The 23,626-nt window shown below is 36.3% G+C and overlaps 1 protein-coding gene across 3 annotated transcripts; it reads left to right on the plus strand.

The window, feature by feature from the left end:
• The first annotated feature begins 378 nt into the window (after positions 1 to 378).
• LOC129236430 (mitoferrin) lies at positions 379 to 23,110 on the plus strand. 3 transcript variants are annotated; one of them, XM_054870820.1, is made up of 7 exons: positions 379 to 679; positions 773 to 1,369; positions 17,665 to 17,753; positions 17,848 to 17,972; positions 18,070 to 18,305; positions 18,384 to 18,545; positions 21,250 to 23,110. In XM_054870820.1, exons 2-7 carry the CDS (start codon positions 1,253 to 1,255, stop codon positions 21,703 to 21,705), a joined length of 1,185 nt encoding a protein of 394 aa, XP_054726795.1. In that variant the 5' UTR covers positions 379 to 679; positions 773 to 1,252; the 3' UTR covers positions 21,706 to 23,110. The 3 variants fall into 3 exon arrangements, with proteins under 3 accessions (XP_054726795.1, XP_054726794.1, XP_054726796.1); XM_054870819.1 differs by having other exon boundaries at positions 789 to 1,369; XM_054870821.1 differs by having other exon boundaries at positions 409 to 423; positions 789 to 1,369.
• The last annotated feature ends 516 nt before the right edge of the window (positions 23,111 to 23,626 follow it).

Here is a 23,626-nt window from a genome sequence, read left to right on the forward strand (position 1 = left end):
GTTATAGCAGCTGATTTGTTTATCTTCTTGCGGCTGCTTGCGGTTTGCTGATTGCAATGTCAATCTGCCCTGCATATTTGTTATTGTCTTATACCTCAATTTATATTTTCATTTAAATTTTAGCATTGGAGCAACCAAATTGCCAAAACAAAATACAATGTTGTTGCTTCTTTAGCGAACTTAATTTTAAGGTATACGGTCGGCTTACCTTGTAGAGGAAGCATCGTGGGAATGATAGAATTTCACAACAAAAAGGACACCTTGTGTTTAGCTGACCTTGATGATTTTATCTTCACTTAACAGATTATTTCATTAGTTATCTGGCAATACTGTTAGCATGAGTGCTTATTTGAATGTTTTGACAGTTGATAAAAATCCGCAAAACTGTGGTGAAGAGGAATACAAAATTGAAAGAAAAGCAAGGTATGTCGCCTTTGCAAGAGCAAAATTAATTTGGTCTTGCTTGCATGCGTTTGATAAGATATACTCGTATGTATAGAACGGTACTTATAATCCAATTGCCGTACGAAGTATTATTAAAAAACAAAAACGTTTTGTACAAGAACAAGAGTGGTGCTATTCGGACAAATTAAAAATTTTTGACTATCAATTTTTCGTATTTGCTAACGAAACGTTGACTTAACAATTGGAAAATTTGTGGAATTCAGGTCATACGAAGGTACACACTTCATAGTGAACTTGATCGAGCTAAAAATGGATTGAAAAAATTAATCAGTGGCAAAATTAGTATACTGTTTTCATTTGAATAAAGCTGTTATCAATTACAGAAAAGTAAGCAGCCTATTGCGTGGAAAGCAAGAAAGTGGAAAACGTGGAGGAAACTAACCACCAAAGCAAAAGAAACAATAGCACTAGCCGAACGAACATCAAGGAATACGCCAAAAAAAGCAATAGCCAAAAGCAAGTGACAAGTACACTTCGTTGACAATAGGAAGAGAGGAAAAAGTGGCGGTGTGCTTGCTAGTAGCATCGGCATTCAGTCGGTAAAGAGTAAAAAACACATTGCGAATTGTTAGTTTCGCGCAGAAATCGGAAGGCTGCGTTTGGAATCAGTATAACTATCATTCAGCGGAGTCAAATTTTGTCTTATTTTTGTTGTGGACAGTTTGTTTACAGGCGATTAAAAACCAACATCAGAGAGAAACTATTACTAAAAGTTTACTGCAGATCGTGTGCTGTAGTTAGATTAATAGTTTTCTTTTAATTTACTACTACCGTTGGCACAGCTAATATGAACATGGACGATTACGAATCATTACCCACTACTAATGTGGGCATCAATATGACGGCCGGAGCAATTGCAGGCGTGCTGGAACATTGTGTTATGTATCCATTGGATTCGGTTAAGGTGAGTTTTTGTCAAGTGCATCATAGTTACAAACTGTCTAAATTGATAATTTGGTCACTGCAGAAAGAATCGATTTTACTTGGGTTTGTAGCTGCCAGCGGTCTATAGCTGGTTGGCTGCTCAGCTGTTAGCAGCTTTATTTCTAACCTCACATTTTGGCGTCGTGATGTAATTCTTTCCTCTTTGTTGGCTGCTTTATTGTTGTTTTCCCCCATATACATACGTATTTTTTTATTTCGAGTGGTACTCGATTTCGGCATGGCATGCCAAAGCATGCACGAGTATACATATTAATTAATAATGGATGCGTATACGAATTTATGTATTTCTACGAAAGAAACTGTTTTACTAGTAGCGGTGAATAGTTGAAAATTCTGCTAGCGTTTGTTGAATTCCTTTGAAATGCCTTTGTAACAGAATTTTAAATTCAATTGTTTATTTCCGCTGCGAAAATAAATCAAATCAGCGGAATGACTGGGAGGTGGTTTTTCACGGCCAAGAGCGGTAAACCCCAACAAAATTGCAAGTGAAACCTAATCAAATGTATTTAGAAAATACGTAGCCAAATTAGCTTATTTTTGCGTACTTGACTTTTAAAGGCTAGACTTCAACCACCTCTTCCCCAAATGTAGCCTTGAATCCACTTACATACTTGATGCCACTTTTCTATGATTAAACCCCACATGAAAATGATTTACAACTAGTCATTATGAATCTGCATAAAAGTGTAAAAATTTAAGAATGATAAACGAATATTTTTGCAGATATCAGTTTATTGTTAATACTCGTATTGTGTGTTGTTATTTCATAGAGAAGTTCTTTGTATTATAAAGAAATGGTATAAACTGGTTATGATAAAGTAGACATAATCAATTAATAGATTCACTAAACATAATATTTGCCCGAAAATTGTTAAGTAGTTGTAGCCTGTGTGTGTGTTTTTTTTTTTTTTTTTTGTGAACTTATTTATTTTCTGTTTGCGTAGATAAAGCCATTTTTTCGATGGTTACTTTATCTTTTTTTTTTCTCAAGTGTTATCGCTAACTGATGTATTTGCCTCTGATTGCGAACAGCTTTATAAGACAGGATTGGTTAAGATTAATTTAAGAATGTTCACCATCATATATTTATGAGTTTATACGTGAACCTGTGTATTTCAAAATTTTCTGTGTCGTTCACGTTCGTGAATGCGAAAAAGGAAACAAACCCAGTTCGTTCGCTTTTGCGAAATTGCAGTGGACACATATTCCCGTGCGCAAACTTTTTTTTATGCGGCAGTGTTGAGAAAAGAACGAGCTGGATTTTTATTTATTCAACAATATGTTACAAAAAAGGAAGATTTTCGTTAACTAGAAAGCGTTTTACATTTATTTGATGAAACGAAAATTTCAAAAAGAAAAAGTCTGCGTTCACCTATGCAAATATTCTTTGCATTAGAAAAAGTTCAAAACAATAAATATTTCAGAAATTTTTTTTAATGAGTTTTATTTAGTTCACTTAAACGTAACTATCACACATATTTCGCTACCAATAACAAAATCAAATTTAAAATGAGATCACATAAAATTAAAAAGGCCATTCAAACTAAACGGAAAAAGTTTGCGTTCACTTCAGTAATAATAAAATAAAAGGCTTAAGATCATAGAAATATTTTAAAATTAATAGCTAGTTGGATATCCACGCCTTTTTATGACTTCTAGAACGGCGTCTTTTCATTGATCCAACTAGTTTGGCTGTTATTTCTGGACTTATGGCTTCCCATTCGTCTTTAAGCGCGTTCTTAAGCATTTCCTTGCTAGTTATTGTACGCTCTCGTATTTTTTTTTCTAGAACGTCCCATAAGTGCTCAATGGGGTTAAGGTGAGGTGATTGTGGGGGTGTGCGAAGTTGTTTTGGAACATTATACAACAACCACAACCTAACAATCTCTGCTGTGTGTTTCGGATCGTTGTCCTGTTGGAAAATAAGTCTTTCACCGAGTCCCAGTTTGATTGCTTTCTCTCAAATTCGTTTTTAAAATATCGAGATAATCATGTCTGTTCATTATCGACTCAATAAACTGTATATTTCCAACGCCCGCACTAGCCATACACCCCCATATCATGGCACCTCCTCCCCCATGCTTTACCGTAGGTACCAGATTTTGCTTTCCAAGTGCCATTCCGTTTTTCCTCCAAATAATTTTACGACCTTTTATCCCGAAAATGCAAAACTTTCTCTCATCTGAAAAAATCACACTATTTAAAAACTCAGGTGGCTTGTTTACGTATTCCTTGGCGAAAGCCATCCGCTTAGGTCGATTTACTCGCGATATGAAGGGCTTTTTTCGGGCCACCCTGCCGTGAAATCCGATTCTTTTTAGAATTTCTCTTACTGCATCTGGATGTACTTTCTTTTGGTATTTTACTTCTATGTCTTTTGAAATTTGGCTTGCTGTTAGTCGTGGATTAGACTTCACAAGAATAGTTATGTTGCGTTCTTCTCTTTCCGTCAGTTTTTTTGGACGCCCAGAACGATGCTTAGACTCCAAACAATTCGTTTGCTTGAAGTTGTTTATCACTCTTTGGATAGAGGAGTATTGCCTCCCAACAATTTTCCCGATTTCCCGATAGCTCTTACTATTTTGCCACAAACTTACAATGATTTTCCTTTCACCAATATCTATTTCTTTTCGCCTTTGGTCCATAGTAACAAAAAATGTATTTCTAATATCAATTTTTCCCTCTTTAGATTTGTTCTTAACCGCGTCAACTACATGAATGATTTAAAATTAAATTTAACGTAACTGCCATGCAAATAATCGTCACTATTCGAAATGAACGCACACTTTTTCTGCTCAGCCTATTTAAGTAACTGTACTACAATCCCGTTATCTGAACACGACGCAGCTCAAACTCCAAAAAATTTTGTTCATACCCTCTACGAATAATTTTCTTTGAAATAAGTGAAAAGAAATAACTGAGAGTTTTAAGATAAACACGTTAAATTATTTTAATACTTTATAACAGTGGGTGAACGCAGACTTTTTCTACCATGGGTAATTAAGAAATTAAAGTTTAGATATACATAAATCATCACCAATACAGAATTCCTTAGCAGTTATAAGATCGATTATGGATTCAATTTTTAACCGGTTTCGGTTTTTGTGGTTTTCCTAATAGAAAATAAGGGCTCTGCGATCCCTCTGCTATGCGGCAAAATAGTCAGCTTACACATATAGTATATCGACCTAATAGGCCTGCCAGAATCATTATGTTGCGTTGAATGCGAGTTCGACCCACATGTCATTATAAAACGCAGAGGAATGCCACAATGAAAGTACTGGCGTATTGCCACACAAATATGCCGTTCCGTATTGTATATTACCTACAACATTGTTGTGCCGGACTTGGCATACGGCAAAAGTAAAGAGTGGCCAACTTTTTCCCGTTCCGACAAGACTTGCAGCACGATTGTGGCACTCTCTATATAAATACAGATAATCAATTCGGCAATCAGTCAAATGCAGGGCTGCAACGGACTCATTCTGAATGTCTATAAGTTACTAATTACATAACTCATTAAAAATATTCTCATTGCTAGACATGAAGTATCCAGAGCTGTTTGGAAGCATTTTATTTTCAAATGCTGCTACAAAATGCAGTACTTTAAACAAAAGTACATTAAAATGCGAAAGACTTGTAGCCTTATGCGTTAGATGTGGTAGATCGATGAATTTTAAAAATATTAAGTAGAAGTGTTCATACTGTTGACGACAATTTTTCTACAGAATGGGCCGTTCACGCTGAAACCTAAACGTGGATTTAACTTTTAATGCAACTCTAAAGGTACATTTATTCATACAAAATGTAACTAAATGCTAAATATTTTTTGCCTTAAAAATCTAAATGCTGAAAGCAATTCTGTAATATAGAAAAATTCGTTAATTCGCAAATCGAGATTTTTGTTTCCTCAATTAAAATTAAAATAGAGAATTATAGACAAATATTACTTTACTGTAAATAAGCTTTATTTGACGCTTTTTACACTAATTGCAGAATGAAATTACATCTTAATACACAAGAAAGACAAGTATCCTGCTCATCACCAAATATTCCCCCAAATGTTATATAACAATTTTGTTGCTTTCAAAGCCTCCCGGCTGAAATTATTCACTGCTATTAGGTGTTTGGCCGCGTTCGAATGGGAAATAATGATTTCGAATCCTATTACGAGAGTTACTATTTATATTTCTGACCTTCCAGTGTTTTCAGGTTATATCTGGCGTTTTCATTGAAGAGTTTGACATGGTTTACCATAAATGCACTCAGAACGTTTTGATGTGTGAGACATATTAGTGTTGTTTGCAGTGGCTTTAAAAATTCATCTCGGCAAAAAATTGGAATTAAACTGTGAAAATTTATTCACAATTTTCAATCAAGACAAGAATACGAGTACATCGGTGAGCTAAAATCAACGACAAACAACACTCCACAAAGCTCTCATCATGCCCGTTCTACTTGGGGTGTTTGAGAGAAAGATTCTGCGGAAGATTTTTGAACCTTTGCGCGTTGGAGACGGCGAGTATCACAGGCGATGAAACTATGAGCTGCATGAGCTTTACGACGACATAGACATAGTGCAGAGAATAAAGATCCAGCGGCTTCGTTGGCAGGACCATGTCGTTCGAATAGATAACAACGCTCCGGCTCTAAAAGTATTCGATCGAGGTACCTGCTGGTGGTAGCAGAGGAAGAGGAAGGACTCCTCTGCGTTGGAAAGATCAGATAGAGAAAGAATTTAGCTGCACTTGATGTGTGCAATTGACGCCGGTTAGCACGAAAAGCGTAAGAGGTTATCGCGCCAATCAAGAAGAAGAGAAAGCTAGATCATTATAGATTATGGCGAAGAATCATCATCATTTAGCTCCGTAAAAAACTCATATAATGAATGTTCTTATATTCACTAAGCGACGCGCTCCGTCCGACGAGGCCGTTTAAAATAAGTTGTGCCCGAAAATATCGCTGTTGGGCGCGAAATAATTCAGCAAGATCGGCGTTTCATGTACCGAAAAGTTAGGCATACTTGGGATTTCGTATGAGGAGCATCAGTAAGAATTTGCAGGAACTTATATACCCTATGATCTGAAAGTACCGGGAATGTTTACATAAAACAAAACAGAGTTAAATTTCAGGCAAATTTATTTTATCTCCTTCAAAATATAACCTGTCTGAAGGAACACAAATGCGCCAACGTTTAACCCAGACCTCCATGCACCCCTGGTAGGCCGACGAAGGGATGGCTTTCAGCTCCTTCGACGCATTCTCTTTGATATTGTTGTTGTAGCAGCATAACATTCCCTGTGCATATGCGAGGAATGCTGTTGAAGTGACAGTCCTTGGCCGGATATAAATCCGGGTCGTTCCGGTTACGTAGAACCGACTGTCGTGGGAACGCGTAGAACCGACTTCTCTTTGATCTCCTCTATCGCCTGAAATCTCCTTCTACCGAAGAGGTAACTTCAACTTGGGAAACAAAAAGAAGTCGCACCGGGCCATATCAGGTGAATACGGTGCTTGCACGATGGTATTTACTTGGTGTTCGGTCAAATAATCCAGCATAATTTGGGCTCGGTGCGATGGTGCGTTATCATCATGAAAAATCCAAGAATTGTTTGCCCACATTTCTGGCCGTTTGCGACGTACAGCATCTCTCAAACCATCCGATAGCGCTAAAACGTGACAGATGTGTGTTTTACCAACATAAGAAAAAATATGCACCGGTTCCCACGTGTGCAGTTCGTTTAAATTAAACATTCCCGTTACTTTTTGACCATAGGGTATATATATATATTGTTTTCCCCCGTGGTTCCTAGTTGGAGCATAGGGCCTCATGAAAAGGTTTTGTGTGTTCGTGTTGAATTCCACACAATTTACAATACGCCCAGTAAACTGATTGGAAAAAGGGTTTGGAGAATTCGAGAACAAAACAATAAAATCCCTTTCAACCACCAATGTTGATTTTTCCATTTTAAGGCAAGAAATATAAATAGCAACCCTTGTATCAGATAATACGCATCGAAATTATTATCTTGAAGTATAATAATATAATTTAAGATTACTACGAAAATACTTGTATAAGTACAATATGTAAGTATGCACGCGTGTGCATATGTATTCATGTACCTAAAATTCGTTTAAAATAAAAAAAGAAGGTATTGCATGCACAAGAAGATAGCAAAGCTTAATAAGTGTTTCCACGAAAGTCTGGTCTACTGTAGAGGCATGGGCGGATTTATGTATATTCGTCTAAAGATTGTCACTCACACAACATTCCTCAAGATTGTACGTGGAATGACTTCAACTATTATAACAATAACAAATAATCACAAAAATCTACATACGAGATTGTATACCGTTTCGTTAAGATAAATTACAGTCTGTAGGTACACGTGTTTGATATACTTAGTTCATGTATGTACTTATGTATGTATATGTATATAGATAAGTATAAGCTAAATTAGCATATAATACCAAGTCAGTATGCGCCAATATATTTTATTATAACGCTTTTTTAATTTAATTGTAAACAGTTAATTAAATGTAGTATAAGTGCTCTGAAATTTATGCGTTCGCATGTGGGCATATACCTTATACTCAAATATGAACGAGACTTTATCAATAAAACGGTTCGCGGATGACATATGGCAAAAATAAATTTTTTGTTTTTTGGTAGGACTGTTATAAGCTTACATGGCAAATTTCAGCGTGATATGTCACATAGTTTGTTTTCTGTGCTACTGTAAACAAGTCAAGCTCGAGTGTGTTCTTCGAATTTAACGATGGAAATTCAAGTTGAACAAAGAATTTGTTTGAAATTTTGTTATTCCAACAAAATTTCGGCTTCAGACGCCTTAAAAATGTTGCAGACAACCTATGGGGACTCTGCTCTATCGCGTGCACGTGTTTTCCAGTGGTACAAATCATTCAAAGAGGGCCGTACATCAACCCAAAAAACCCCGCCAAAGTCGCTCAAAAATTAAGGTTATGCTGACTGTTTTTTTCGATTACGAAGGTGTGGTGCACTCGGAGTTCCTTCCGCAAGGCCGATCGGCGAACGCTGAATATTATTTAGACGTTTTAAAGCGTTTGCGCGAGAACATTCGTGTTAAAAGGAAGGAATTGTGGGACAACAAGTCATGGTTCTTGCATCACGATAATGCACCAGCTCACACATCACGTCTTGTTCGCGATTATTTGAACAAAAATAACGTTAATATCGTTCCGCAAGCACCATATTCGCCTGATATGGCTCCATGTGACTTTTTCCTGTTTCCCAAGCTCAAGTTGCCGCTCCGTGGAAAACATTTTGAGACAATTGAAGTCATAAAAGAGAATTCGAAGAACTCACTCGAGCTTGACTTGTTTACAGTAGCACAGAAAACAAACTATGTGACATATCACGCTGAAATTTGCCATGTAAGCTTATAACAGTCCTACCAAAAAACAAAAAAATTATGTTTGCCATATGTCATCCGTGGACCGTTTTATTGATAAAGTGTCGTTCATATTTGAGTATAAGGTATGTATGTCTATATGGCAAGCATTTGCATATGAATATATGTAGAAGTGTTACCCCTTTGAAATTATATGTATGTATGTGTGAACGAGAGTATAAGGAAAGATGTTATGCGTTTAAAGTAGCAAAGAAATGTGAGTTTTATAATATATGATAATGCTATATACTATGTATGCATACATGTATGTGTATATGCATATGTATGAATGTATGGAGCAACTTTTAATTTTCCCATTTAAGTTACACATAGTTACTAAAGTATACATACGATAAAATATTTCTTATTTTCTTAGATTAAAATTGTTTTTCTTATTTTTTGTATCCTACACTAATAAATTAAATTAGTCTTATTATTTTAACAACACCGTGTATATTTTTTTTGTCAGCGTTGATAAAATATGTACTAAAAACACTAATAATGCATCCCAGTAATGTTACATAAGTATACATACACGAGTAGTTTTTTTTATACGCCGCTAATAATACCGATAGAAATTTTATGAAAATGCGTTTTGCTCATTAATAGAAGATCAGTGTTACGACTGATATCAGTTTTTCCAGACTTAATTGTTATTTAAGATAAAAAAACGTAAAAAATGCCTAAAACTAAAGAAATCTCCGAGGATATTCGTAAAATGGTTGTAAAACTAAGGGGCGAAGGAAAATCTTTACAAGGAATTGGTGAAATTTTAAATTTAACAAAACCTACTGTACAGACAATAATAAAAAATTTCGAAAATAATGGAAATTGTGCGAACAAACATCGATCAGGTCGCCCACGTAAGCTTACTGAAAGACTGGAGCGGACTATTATTCGAACAGTGAAGGATAATCCAAAAAAAAGTGCGGTTGCAATTAACAATGAAATAAGGTTGAATCACGATATTGAGGTTTGTAGCCAAACGGTACGTCGTTGCATTAAGAGGACTAGGTTTTTAAGCAGAGTTGCCCGAAAAAAGCCCCTACTGAGAGCCGTAAATGTTGTTAAACGGTTGGAATATGCTGAAAAGTATAAAAATGTCCATGTTAGCGATGCAACATTTTGGGAACGAGTTATATTTACGGACGAATGCAAGTTTATGGTATTTGGAGGAGACGGGCGCGCTAAAGTTTGGAGAAAACCAAACACGGAGTTTTTGCCACAAAACGTTAATGCAACTGTGAAACATGGTGGAGGATCTCTTATGGTATGGGGATGTATGGCAGCAAATGGTGTTGGAAATTTAAGGTTTATAGAAAGTACTATGAATAAGACCATGTACATTGAAATTTTAAAAGACAGTTACATTTCCAGCACGCAAAAACTTGGTCTCGCAGAAAATGCTATATTCATGCACGACAACGATCCCAAGCATTCCTCGAATCTGGTGAAAGAGTGGCTGCTATATAACGTAAAAAATAAACTGGAACATCCACCCCAATCACCAGATTTAAATGCAATTGAACATTTATTGGATCATCTGAAAAGAGCCTTAAAAAATGAAACATAACGTCCATTCCATCATTAAAAGAGGCTTTAATTCAAGAATGGGATTTAATATCGGCAGAAACAACAAGAAAATTGGCACTGTCCATGCCAGCTAGATTATCTGCTGTAGTAGATGCCAAAGGAAGCCATACGAGATACTAAAATATATATTTTTTTAATTATTAAACAGCCGTATGTATACTTTAGTCACATAGCGAATAAGTGTAATTTAACAAAATTACAATATTTAAGCATATTTAAGTGAAATTTACATTTTTGTTTATTTTGTTTTTATTAATATATGAAATAAAATGCTTTTAAGTTTAACATTTATATATCATGTTTGATTTCTTACCAAAAAATAGGACTTACGCTCCCGTATGTATAATTTAGTAACTATGTGTACTTGTTGACCCATTGGAATTATCTGTAGGAACAGAGGCGTAGAAAGAACTATTATGAGAAATGTGAGTTTTATAGTATATGTGCGTATATAGGATAATGTGCGTATATATGTACTAGGCATGCCAATCCCGGGTTCCGGGATTCCGGTATCCCAAGGTCTCAGAAATCCCGAGACTAGCTTGTATAAATCGAAGGATGGCGAAAAACTGGGAATATCGTAATGAAAGAAATAAAAAACTTGCTTATTACAAAATTTGATTACAATAAAAGGAAAAAGTAATGCATTATTTTCTCCTAGATGACTGTAGTGATCGATATCTCGTAAAATATCGATCATACAATTTAAAATTTATGCTCGTTGTCAAGTTGACATTTCACACTAAAAAAAATTCTTTGCTGTTCTTTGTTTGTTCCGTTCAGTTGTGAGTTACAGGGTGGGGGTTACAATGGAAGTGAACAAAGAAAAAATTCGTTACATTTTACAATGTTTCATTGCTACAGGCGAAATGTGAAATTGTGAATGGTGGTCATGTTGCCGATACTGTAACAGCTAATCACGGGCAATTTTGGTTTCGTCGATTCCATTTAGGCATTTTTGATGTAAAGAAAATGTTGATAAAATCATAGAAATCACAGTTGACTGACATGGTAGTAGTCGTAGCGTCGCCCAGGAGCTAAAGATCGACCGCAAAACAAAAGTTTTACGCAAAAACAAGGGACTTCTTTTTCCCTAAACCAATACTTATATATTTTAATTTAACTGCTATTGGTCCATATTAAATGCAATAATAATAATTAATATTGTTTTTTGTTTTTGCATATGACTTCACTAGACGATTACTTCAGTTTGTTTAAGAGTTTTTGTTTTTGTATAGTTTTGTTTAATCATTTTTTTATTATTACTTTCAAAAGTGCCTTTTTATTTGTGATATATGAATTGCTGACTCACGTTTTTAATTTTTTTATGTAAATATATTAATTGATGTCGCAAGGGGAATCCCAAGATATTTTTAAAGTAAAAACTTTCCACTAATATCTGCATACCTACAGCCATGGACAGATAAATAGCACAAATGTGAACCATATATGTTAAGCTAAGTATTTAGTACGAACTCTGCTATGATCAAATAAATTTGTTTGTTTACCTTTATTACCGTTATTAAGCTTACATTTTTGCGAGGAAATTACCGTTTTTTTTCGATGGAATTTTTGGCGTTCTATTTTATTTATGATAATTGCTGTTTGAAGTGGACACAAAAATAGCACATTTTAACTTGTGCAGCGGAGAGTAAAACTTTAATATTGCTTCAGCGATTTTTAGTATAATTTTTTGTTCGACACAAAAATAGCACATTTTAATTTGTGCAGCGGAGTGTAAAACTTTAATATTGTTTCAGCGCTTTTTAGTATAATTTTTTGTTTCTTAAATAAAATTTTAAAGTAATTACTAAAAATTGGACGTGGAAAACATTGCGCGTCAGAGAAAAGAGCTCTTATATACCGTATGAGTCAAAACGGAAAAAGCCATGCAAAAATAGCTGAAATGATGACGTGTTCTCGGAAAATGGTTTATAATGCTCTTAATTTAGTTAAGAAAGATTCATCCTATCTACGCGAAAAAACGGAAAGAAAACCAAAGCCGCGAATAACTGATGTTAATGTGAATAGAGCTATAATACGCAAGAACAAAACAGATCCTTTTAAGTCAGCACGGCAAATAATGCTTGAAGTAAACCAAGAATCTGGTCGACAGGTGTTCAGAAAGCTTGTAGGAAGGCGACTTAACGAAGCCCAGGTGTTTGGCCGCATAAGCAGAAAAAACCCACTCCTCTCAAAAAGGCATAGCAAACACCGACTTGCCTTTGCAAAAGCCCACAGAGACAAATCTATTCAGTTTCGGAAAAACGTACTTTGGACCGACGAAACCAAAATAAAACGGATGGGACCAAATGAGAAAACCATTGTACATCGTCCAAAAAATCAAGCGCTAAATCCTAGGTTCACAAAAAAGACGATTAGACCCGGCGGCGGAAGCAACATGGTTTGGGCAGCTTTTTCCTGGCATGGTGTTGGGCCAATTTTTCGCGTGGTTGTTAAAATGGATAGATTTCAGTATCTGGATACACTCCTGAATAAAATGGAGCCATTTGTGTTTGAGTTTATGCCATTAAATTGGACATTTATGCAGGACAATAATCCAAAGCATACTGCAAAGACGGTGAAGCAATGTCTCAGAAGAGAAAAAATTAATGTACTGGATTGGCCGGCGCAGAGCCCTGATTTCAATCCAATAGAAAATTTGTGGAATGACATTAAGGTTAAATCGCTAACAAAAATTAAAATTTTTTTTTAAATTTCGATGATTTGTGGGCCGCAGTTGAGGAGGCTTGGTACTTGATTCCAAAGGAAAGATACCACACGCTTTTGTAGAAAGCATAGAGCGACAGCTTGAAGAATGAATCAACGGTGGAAATAGTACAAAATACCAATCTAGTAAAACAATATTATTTTTTAACTATCTCATTTGTTTACTATTTTTGCTTTTATTTGGAATTTTTTAGGATTTGCTATTTATGTGTCCAGGAGGTTTCGTGAGTTATCAACGTTCTCGTAAATTAAATCAGAAATGAAATTCTTTTTGAACATTTTTTTTGTTTTAAAGTGTTTGTTGCTTTTACCCAATAAAAAATAATTATTTAAAAACATAACATATTCAACTCTTTGCTTTCAAAGTCTAAATGTGCTATTTATATGACGATGGCTGTGTGTGTGCATGCATGTATGTGTGTATATGATACTAGATATGTACATAATATATAGTATATGCGGTACTTTTTTTTTAATGATTCGTACAACTGGACGGCATCATTAGCTATTCCGCCTTCACTTCAAGCTGGACCGAAACGAAAAAAAAGCAAAAAACCAAGCAAACCACATATTGCGCTACAATTTTTCGCAAATGAGAGACAATTGTGAAGTGTTTGTTTAATCGCAATTTATCGTTGCTTCTGCTCCAATACGTAAAAGCGCAATAAAGTATGTACGTATGTATGTATGTATGCACTACTTCCGTGCCTTTCCGAGATTGTAATTGAATGAGTGCACGATTCTGCTTTTTTATTATATATTCTGAGGTAAACAAGCGCGCAACAATATTATTTTTTGTATTGTATGCTTCGACTGGCATGTCTTGATTCCTAGTAATTATCTTTTAATTTTTTACTTTTGCTTGTATGTATGTTTTTGCATTAATAGATACATATGGATGTATGTATGCATGTACATATGTATGTTGAATCATTGGAATGGAAATATAGTAAATTTATGAAAATTTTACCCCTATCCATACTGCGTACATCTCACATATGTAAGTATATGGGATTGTGTATTATAAACATTTAATATATATAGGTATGCGTGAAAACTAAAGAGGTGTGCCATATCGCGAATTCCGTAATACTGCCAAGCTAGGAAAATAATAAGGAATATTTTGCTAAGATGCCTAAGAGGTTTAGACCCAGCAGGAGAACCTGTTTTTTTTTTAGTTTTAGTTTTTTTTTTTTTGTTTTGCTTTTTTTGCAATAGGTCTAGGATATATGTATGTATGCACATAACTACTTCATTACATCATCACCACAAATACTATAGAAAAAAGTAGCTAAATTTCTGTACGTGCTATATTTTGCTGCTGTTATTGTTTTTCTTATATTTTTAGCGAGTAAATTTTTTTGTTGCGGTTTTTATAGCGTGCCGGGTTCCCCATTTGCCGATGCGTCTGCCATCTCTTCTGATTCGTTTTATAACAAATACATCGACAACTTCTGTAGGTATGCACATACCTTTGTATATACAAAATTTGCGTACACGATGTACGTTGCTGTGACTGCGGTGTTTTTAGGTTCGCTTTACTTTTTACTTTGCCTGGTTCGTTCAAATGTAGAATATTTCAAAAAAATTTGCATCCTCAAATATTTTCAATCATAAGGCGAAGTTCAGTTGGAAATTATGTACTTTTGTTCATAAGGGTTTCGTAAGCTGTGACACCAACCATGCCGGGTGCGAAAATTTGCACGCATTGTGTGTATTTATCGAAATATGTATATGTGGATGTATATGTATATTCCTCGGGGCCATTGATTTCGATTTTTTAGGTTTGTATGCTTACGCTTCGTGTTCTGGCATATCTTCCATATATATGTATGTATAGCCCATTTGTGTGCAGAATATATCAAAACCGCATACACTTTTTTCTTTATTTGATTACGAGTTTAGTTCCACCATAAAAAAGGGATTTTCATGAAAACCTCATTGCCAATCGAGCTAAAATGTGCAATACGATTTAGAGAAATAATTCCACCATTGCTTAGTATTATCATGTCGGTTTATATAGGTATCTAAGCTTCGAGAAAAAAATTTAAAAAATTATAATCGCATTAGGTATTTGTGTTATGAGTCAATCTAAATTTATATACATAACACATGGGCTGAAAAGTCCCGGGTCCAACAAGGAAAACCCATTTTTTTTTGTTCACAATTAGCTTTTTTCATCAACGTAATTTCCATCAAGAACAACGCAATCGTTCCAGCGCCGTTCTAACATTTCAATACCATTTTTGTAGAACGGTTTAGCCGTTGTCTCGAAATAGGCCTTAGTTTCAGCGATAACCTCTTAGTTCGAGCGGAATTTCTTATTGGCGATCATTTTTTTTTGGTCTGCGAACAGCCAGTAGTCGCGGGACCCAAATCTGGCGGATACGATTGATGTGGGAGCAATTCGAAATTCAATTCTTGTAGTTTCGCCATTGTTTTGATTGACTTGTGACACGGTGCATCGTCTTGATGAAGCAACATTTTTTTTCATTGCCTTATGCGGACGTATCTTTGCCATTTCGGCCTTCAAACGCTCCAATAACGCTATATAATATTCACTGTTAATGGTTTTTCCCTTTTTAAGATAGTCGGTGAATATTACAGCACGCACATCCCAAAATACCGCAGTTGTTGTTGTTGTAGCAGCATAAACATTCCCCATACATATATGGGGAATACTGCTGAAGACAGTCCTTAACCGGATATAAATCCGGGTCGTTCCGGTAACGTAGAACCGACTGTCGTGGTAACGAAAAAAAAAAAAATTAAAATACCGAGGCCCATAGTTGTGCTTTCGGGCGCTTTGGATGAGGTTTACCAGTTGCTGTCCACTCAGATGGTGATCGTTTTGATTCCGGAGTGAAGTGATGGATCCAAGTTTCATCTATGTCACATATCGATGGAAAAATTCCACTGCTCAGAATCATCAAAACGTTCTTGTTTTTGGCCAACAGTGAGCAAACGCGGCATCCACTTTGCTTGCACAGAGCTTTCTCATAGTCAAATGCTCATGCAATATAAGGCCAACACTTTCTTTTGATATCTTTACGATATCAGGTAACTCACACAATTTCACTTTTCGATCATTTAAAAGGATTTGGTGGATTTTTTCACTGCGTTGTGCATCGTCGGCGTCTCTACGATCACGTTTGAAGTCAGCAAACCATCGTTTTATTGATGTTTCTGATGGAGCGGAGTTCCCATTACCGCTTTTCAAGCCATTTCTTCGCTGGAATGGTATTTTTCCCCGCAAAGAAGCAGTGCAAAATTAAAACACGAAACTCTTTCGATCCATTGTTTTGAAAATAACAAAAGTAGCGTCACTCTTAGCACAATAACTCACGAACTAATGAATAGAATATCATGAAATTTTAACAGCTGTCTTTTTAAGGTTAGCGCTAACTGAAACAAGAGGTAAATGCAATAGAACTAGTGCCATCTGTGTGTTAGGCCCGGGACTTTTCAGCCCATGTGTTATGCACGTACATACGTCAGCTTGCCTCCCTCGAATTCAACGTCTTCGTATCTTAATATCAAATGGTTCTTCGGTCAAATGTTTTCATCTGAAAACTAAACCAAAATAATGTATTTTTAGATTGCAATCAAACCTATTCGATATATACATACGTATTTGAAAATTTTATATGTGGAGACGTGCATATAACACTATTCTCGGAAACCCCGCAAGTGTCGTTTAAAATTTCAATGAGAAATAAATTTAAACGCACGTCGCTACTGACAGCCTCTTGTGATATGTAATTTCTATTGTCATAACAATTGCGCGATAAATAGAAAATAAGGTATTCCCAGAATGATAACTGGGCGTTGTGTGCTTTGATCAATTGCTTTTTCGAGCACTCGACTATTTTAACTTTAGTTTTTGCATTTAAATACATATATGCGCTTACGTACATGTGTCTGTATGTATACATCAATATGTACGCTACACTCGATGATTTGCTTCCGCGGCAAGCGGAGATGAAGTGGATCAACTTCATGTAAAGAGCTTTTTTGTATTATGGATTATTAAATTACAAAAGTGCTTGAAGTGCTACTTATAAAATAATAATTTTTTCAATTCATATGGACCTGTTTTTTTTTTCTTTTAGAAAACATAGAATTCACGATGAATTTTCATTTATCAAATTCTAAAGCTTTTCTTTTATATCTTTTTCCATCTGTTTCTTTCCGAAAAAACAGAGCTTTGAACAATCAATATGTGTCCATATATTTGTATGTGTGTACATACATACATGCTAACTGCGCTCTTCAGTTTCTTAAAATTAAAAATACCCATACATACAAATGCACATTTACATGGGTACTAACAACTTTTTAGACAGAGTTCCATATTTTCATATTTGTATAACTTTTAGCAAAAACCAAAACTCATTCCCTAATGCGCTATTTGTATTTATGCTTAATTTCGATAAAGCCTTTTTGATTCATAATCGTTATCATTCAATACTTTGTTCTGTTTTTGTTTTTGTTTTAGACAAGAATGCAAAGTTTATCACCAGTCACTTCCAATTATGACATCAGCACTACCTTCAAAAACATGATCAAAAAAGAGGGTATTATGAGGTGAGTTAATAGTAGCTCAATTACATTTAAATGTAGATACAATTTTTGCATAACATATTTTTATTTCTATCTATTTATTGGTGCCCTGCTGCAGACCTATTCGTGGTGTCTCGGCTGTTGTTGCTGGCGCCGGACCCGCACATGCGCTGTATTTTGGTTCCTATGAGATGACGAAAGAGCTCCTGACTAAGGTCACCACCAACAATCATGTCAATTATAGTTAGTGTTAAATTTTCTTAAATTCCCTTTTCTATGCCCCATTCTAATTAACCTAAATAATAATTTTTTTGTTTTTGTTTAATTTTTAATTTTGCAGTGGCCTCTGGTGCTGTGGCGACATTAATACACGATGCCGTATCGAATCCAACAGATGTGATAAAACAACGCATGCAAATGTACAACTCAAAGTATAAATCAGTGATTGGCTGCATGAAGGATGTGTATCGCAATGAGGGAATTACAGCTTTCTACCGATCTTACTCCACACAGCTAGTGATGAACATACCATATCAGACAATACATTTTGCAACTTACGAATTTTTTCAAAATATGGTATGGCAAATACTCTTAGTGCTAATCGCATAAAATATGCAAAAATTTATTTCTAATTTCTTTGAATCGGTTTTCTAGTTGAATCATGAACGGAAATATAGTCCCGTGGTGCATATGGTGGCCGGTGGTGCAGCTGGAGCTACTGCTGCGGCCTTCACAACGCCACTGGATGTTGTGAAAACGTTGCTAAACACACAGGAGAACGGCCACACAAAAGACATGGTCGAAGCGATTCGGCAGGTAAGGAAATGCATAATTAGTTTAGTCTGGAATACCAAACTGAAGCTAGTGCAGAACGATACATGCGAAGTCAAAGCGAAAGGAACTCTGGAACACCTACTCTGCCACTGCCTTGCACTTAGCAAAACACGAATAAACTGCTTAGGTTCTGAATAATTTTCAACCTTAGAAATCAAAAAATCAGAGCAAAAAATTAGCGGCCTACTTAAATTATCTGAACTGTGTCTTAAAGACAAAATATAAAGTTCTTAAGCTCTCCCTACGAACACTTGGTGTCACTATGGATCAATTTCTGGTCTGTGTGCGATCTACAGAATCAACCAAGTCCAACCTAACCTTAACTTAGTATGGTTGTTATAGCAGCATAGACATTCCCCATACATATACGGGGAATGCTGCTGAAGTGACAGTCCTTGGCCGGTTACGTAGAATCGACTGTCGTGGGAACGTGGAATAACGTCAGACTACCTCAGTTACGTCAGGCCCAAATTAAATTGATTTTTTACTTGAACCACCCTTTTTTAATCTTTTACAAGGCCTGAAATGCGTATAATTTATATACAACTAGCTTTGACCCGCGGCCCCGCTCGCGTAGGAGTAGTTTTGAGGGATTTAGGATATGTATATAAAAGAATTACAAACAATAATTTCATAGAAAATAATTTTTTATTAATAACCATAATATTACAATGCCCGCATCCGTTGCTCTGCCTCGTTGAATAAAATCAAAACAACCAATCAGAAAAATATCAAGCAAAATTATTTTTATTAGTTTTCTATCTCAAACCGTTTTTGAACTTTGCATTTGGGTCATAGTTTAACAGCTTATGCGGATTATGAAGTCTAGAGTGTGCTATAAATAGTGGGAAATAGGAAAAACTAAGATTTTTTAAATTAAATTTAAGCAAATATTCGATTATTAGTGACGAATGTGAGTGGTGGCGCGGCCTGGGGGTTGTGGGAAGGGGGTTCCATCATAAAAACATGCCTATAACCTTCATTGGGTGAAAATATGAATGTAAAAAAATTTTTATGTCATTTGGTTTTGTCGTTTCGTAATGATGCGCGGACAACGTACAGACATTCACCTTTATAGTATAGAAGATTGCCTTTGACAGTCCGTACAAGATTTTTTTGTAAAAAAAAAATAAAGTTTACATTCAGTAATAAAACGGCTGCGTGCTCGTGCTTCAATAAACTTTAATGTTGTTTATGGAAAAACGTGTTTAAAGTTTTTCAAGCAGTTTTGAGGTCTTTTGAAAAAGTTTTTCTCTGTAGGACTAACTGAATATTGTTTCTAAGACAATGAGCTGTATGAGCTTAACGACAACCATCTTACAAAAGCAAAATGAATCTTTCGAGTTTGTGCAAAAGACTTCCAAGTTTAAACCCTGTTCCCAAGGCAATCGAATTTACATTACTGGAACAACGCGCATTTGGATATATCCGGGCAATGACTGTCACTTTAACAGCATTACCAAAAAAAGTAAAAATAGAAGTCCCTGACATACCAATACCGACAGTAAACAAGACAAAATTTTTGGGCGTCACCTCGATTGCCGCAAATCATGGGGCAAAGACAAAGAAATGTTGCTGGCGAGATTTGAAGCAATTATCCGGTCGGTTCTTGGCACCAATTATTCACAGTAGATAAAGCTCCAGAGATGTCAGAATACTTCAATCAGGACAGCTACGGAATGCTTCCTTATGTTGCCTTTGCACATTTCAACCATGAGGCATCAATGCTCCCAGATAAGGAGCACAACAAAATGCTCAACATGCAATTTCTTCTGGGGCGTTATCAAAGGTATTACCCCTGCAGACATTTGCTAGACATTCCCACGACAGTCGGTTCTACGTAACCGACCAAGGACTGTCACTTCAACAGCATTCCTCGTATGTGCACGGGGAATGCTTATGCTGCTACAACAACAACAACAACAACATTTGCTAGAGCCTGAGCCACCTAACCTAAGCGAGTCAAGGAAGCATCTTTTCAACTACACTGACGAGATCCAGGACAGAATACAATCACAACTACTGGACCGGACAGTACATAGACAGTCATTAAACGACATTCATCGGGAGATCCTAATCACCTTCCTAAACTCCCGATCACTGAGTGCCGTTATCGGCTACTATCTATTGCTTCAACTGCCCAGCGAGATCCGCGAAACTTTGGCACAAACTCCCACCTATCCAGAATTGATTCCGACATACCCAATTATTGTCCAACATGTGAAGGCACACCAGACGACACTAACAACGTATTCACATGCCCTATCAAACCTACTCACCTAACACCCCTCTCCCTCTGGACCTAACCTTTCGAAACTGCACGTTTTCTGGGTCTACCGTTAGAAGAGTTAAACGACGACGACCGGTGACTACACCGCACTGACAGGGTTTAGTAAGCTGCTACATCAGCAACAACAACAATAGCAAAAAGTTAAACAATTAGAATCAGCTTCCCCTCCAATTTGGCACCTGTATTATTGTATCAACATAAAGCATTTCTGCGTCTCGAGTGATCCTGCAAATAGAAGGCCTGAATGGCAAATTGTTTTTCTTAGAAGCTTTTTCGCGGTAGAAATATGTAGTTGATCAGTATTACGAAAAAATTCTGCTACCAGTTTTATGTTTATCGATACACTCACTTAGCACCCACATAACAGTGATGAACTTTTTTTTTTCTTATTTGCAGATTTACAGTTTGGCGGGAGTAAAGGGCTTTTTCCGCGGCATGTTGGCACGCATTTTATACTCCATGCCGGCTACAGCTATTTGTTGGTCAACATATGAATTCTTCAAATTCTATTTGGCTGGCTCCAACCACAGTACGTACAAGTCATCGATAACAGGCAAAAATGCGCTCCAGCGAAGAGAAGAAACTCCTGAGCTTGGCGAAAAAAACGCATACGTACTGCCAGTGACAACGACAAACACAGAAGAGGTAACGAATAAATGCGCAACAACAACGCCCACACCGAGCAGCGGTACAGGTGGCGCGACAGCTGGCCCAACGCCAGGTGGTGCCAATGCGATCAAAAGCGTATGTGAACTGCCGAGTAATGTGACTACGTCAGCCTTAAATCTGCATACCAGACATACAGATGTGAAAAGTGCGCGGCCATTCGAAAGGGGATACTCGAGTCCGTAATTCTAAAAGTAATAGCGAAGATACAAAGCAAGAGTTGGAGAGAGGGGAGCACACGAAAAGAAAAATATTGTATTGTACAAAACCAAACTAAAATCTATAGTAAAAGAGCTATGTATAATAGGCCAGCAGTGCCCGTTAATACGGAACATCATCATTATTACGACGTTTGGCCACGCTGGTGTGTATTTTGATGGAAGTTTGAGCGTGTTTTCAAGTGAGGCGTGGTCAGGGTAGGTGGGCGTGTATTGTATATAACAGCGTCGACGTGGACCGTCACACTGCGGGTCGCCCCAAAATCCTCCCTTCCGTGAAGACTAAGCGTGCTTAAGAAGGAACTAAATGGCGAATATTTGTTTGTGCTTGTGATGAATGTGATACAAGTATTTTTTGTGGTAATTAGATACCCATCAGTTGCCTGTAGACATTATTCGAGTGACAAACGCTCACGAAAAGTATATAACAAAATTAGCGCGCTAGGAAGAGTAAAAAATATTTCATACGAATATACCGAGAGTGTGCCAGTGCTAAAGACGTTGGCTTTAATTGTGAAATTGCCAACAAATATTTTGCCATCTCTGTTCAAACGGCACTTCTTCTAGTATTATGTATATAAATAAGCATGTCTTTATCTTTACCTCTCCTCAACATCATTTACTTATGGCACGCCTTCCCCCTCTCTCCCCGCCGCACATCCACAGCGGAGTGAAAATTCATGTTTGTAAAAAGAAGAATTATCGATTCGGAAAGTGAGACCAATTCGAAAAATTACTAAATGTTTAAAATACTGTACACAATAAAATCTTTGCAAAAGAGCGTCAACTTGTAATCTAATTACAATACACTATAAATAAACTTAGTTTATAAAAAAAATCACACACAAAAAAATGTAGAAGACATGCTTAGTTGTAGACTCAACTCCCGTTGTGCGTTGTGCAGTCTAGCATGGATGTGTCACGGCATCGTACAGACACAAAATTAAAGTTGAGAAACAAGTATGCCATTGCCACGCTATGCCATGGAATCTGAGCGGCACAGTCCAAAACACAACTTACTTACGATTCGACATAATTTTTACTGTGATTATATATACCAGACACGCCTTGGATGTTCAAGATTAGGATGCTCAATTTGCTATTAAAAAGCCATGTATTTTTTAATTTATTTGATTTTGCTCCGCATACTTAGATTGTGGCTTTAGCGTGGTGACTGCAAGAAATTTGAAAATTGTTAATATTATTTTAAATTATATTAAATGTAAACTCTTAATATATACTAACTAACTTAAAATTTTATTGTTATTAAATTACACAACCTTGTAATTTACAAACAAGAGCTGAAGATTTGTCCCAAAAAGGAATACACTTTTGAAAAATGAAAGTAAATAAAAACTATTATATTAAAACCATTTAATTTTTTACAATGGGAAATATAATTTTATAGTTTGTGGGTGGAAATTGAACGTCCGTGATGATTATAACTCGCCACCAGTGGCGCACAGAACTTTTGAAAAACGTTCATAAGTAGTGGAAGTGGATTGCAATTCTCGCTCAATATTCAGCTTCAATTCCTGCTTGGATATACTTACTCCTACCTTTGGAGTAAATGCGGGTGCTAAACTATCTCTCATTACCTCCACAAGAAGCGTAAAAATGAGTTCATTGCCCTGCTGTCGTTGTCGTAGCAGCATAAATATTGCCCATACAATTACCGGGAGTGGTGCTGGAGTGACACCCTTTGGCCGTATATAAATCCGGGTCGTTCCGGTAATGTAGAACCGACTGTCGTGGAAAAAGAAGTTTGCAGGCCATCTGACAGAATGCTAGGTAAGCGAACGCTATTCAGGCTCAGTTTTTGTTGTAGCAACATAAACAATCCCCATACTTACATACGGTGAATGCTGCTGGAGTGACAGTCCTTGGCC

The sequence above is a fragment of the Anastrepha obliqua genome, chromosome 1, assembly GCF_027943255.1.
Source record: "Anastrepha obliqua isolate idAnaObli1 chromosome 1, idAnaObli1_1.0, whole genome shotgun sequence".
Lineage (NCBI taxonomy): Eukaryota > Metazoa > Arthropoda > Insecta > Diptera > Tephritidae > Anastrepha > Anastrepha obliqua.

Excerpts from the sequence above, each read along its gene's own strand:
- LOC129236430 (XM_054870820.1), top strand. The coding sequence starts at position 1,253 with ATGAACATGGACGATTACGAATCATTACCCACTACTAATGTGGGCATC. Across the intron at positions 1,370-17,664 it reads ATCCATTGGATTCGGTTAAG|ACAAGAATGCAAAGTTTATC; the intron begins GTGAGTTTTTGT and ends TTTTTGTTTTAG. Across the intron at positions 18,306-18,383 it reads ACGAATTTTTTCAAAATATG|TTGAATCATGAACGGAAATA; the intron begins GTATGGCAAATA and ends TCGGTTTTCTAG.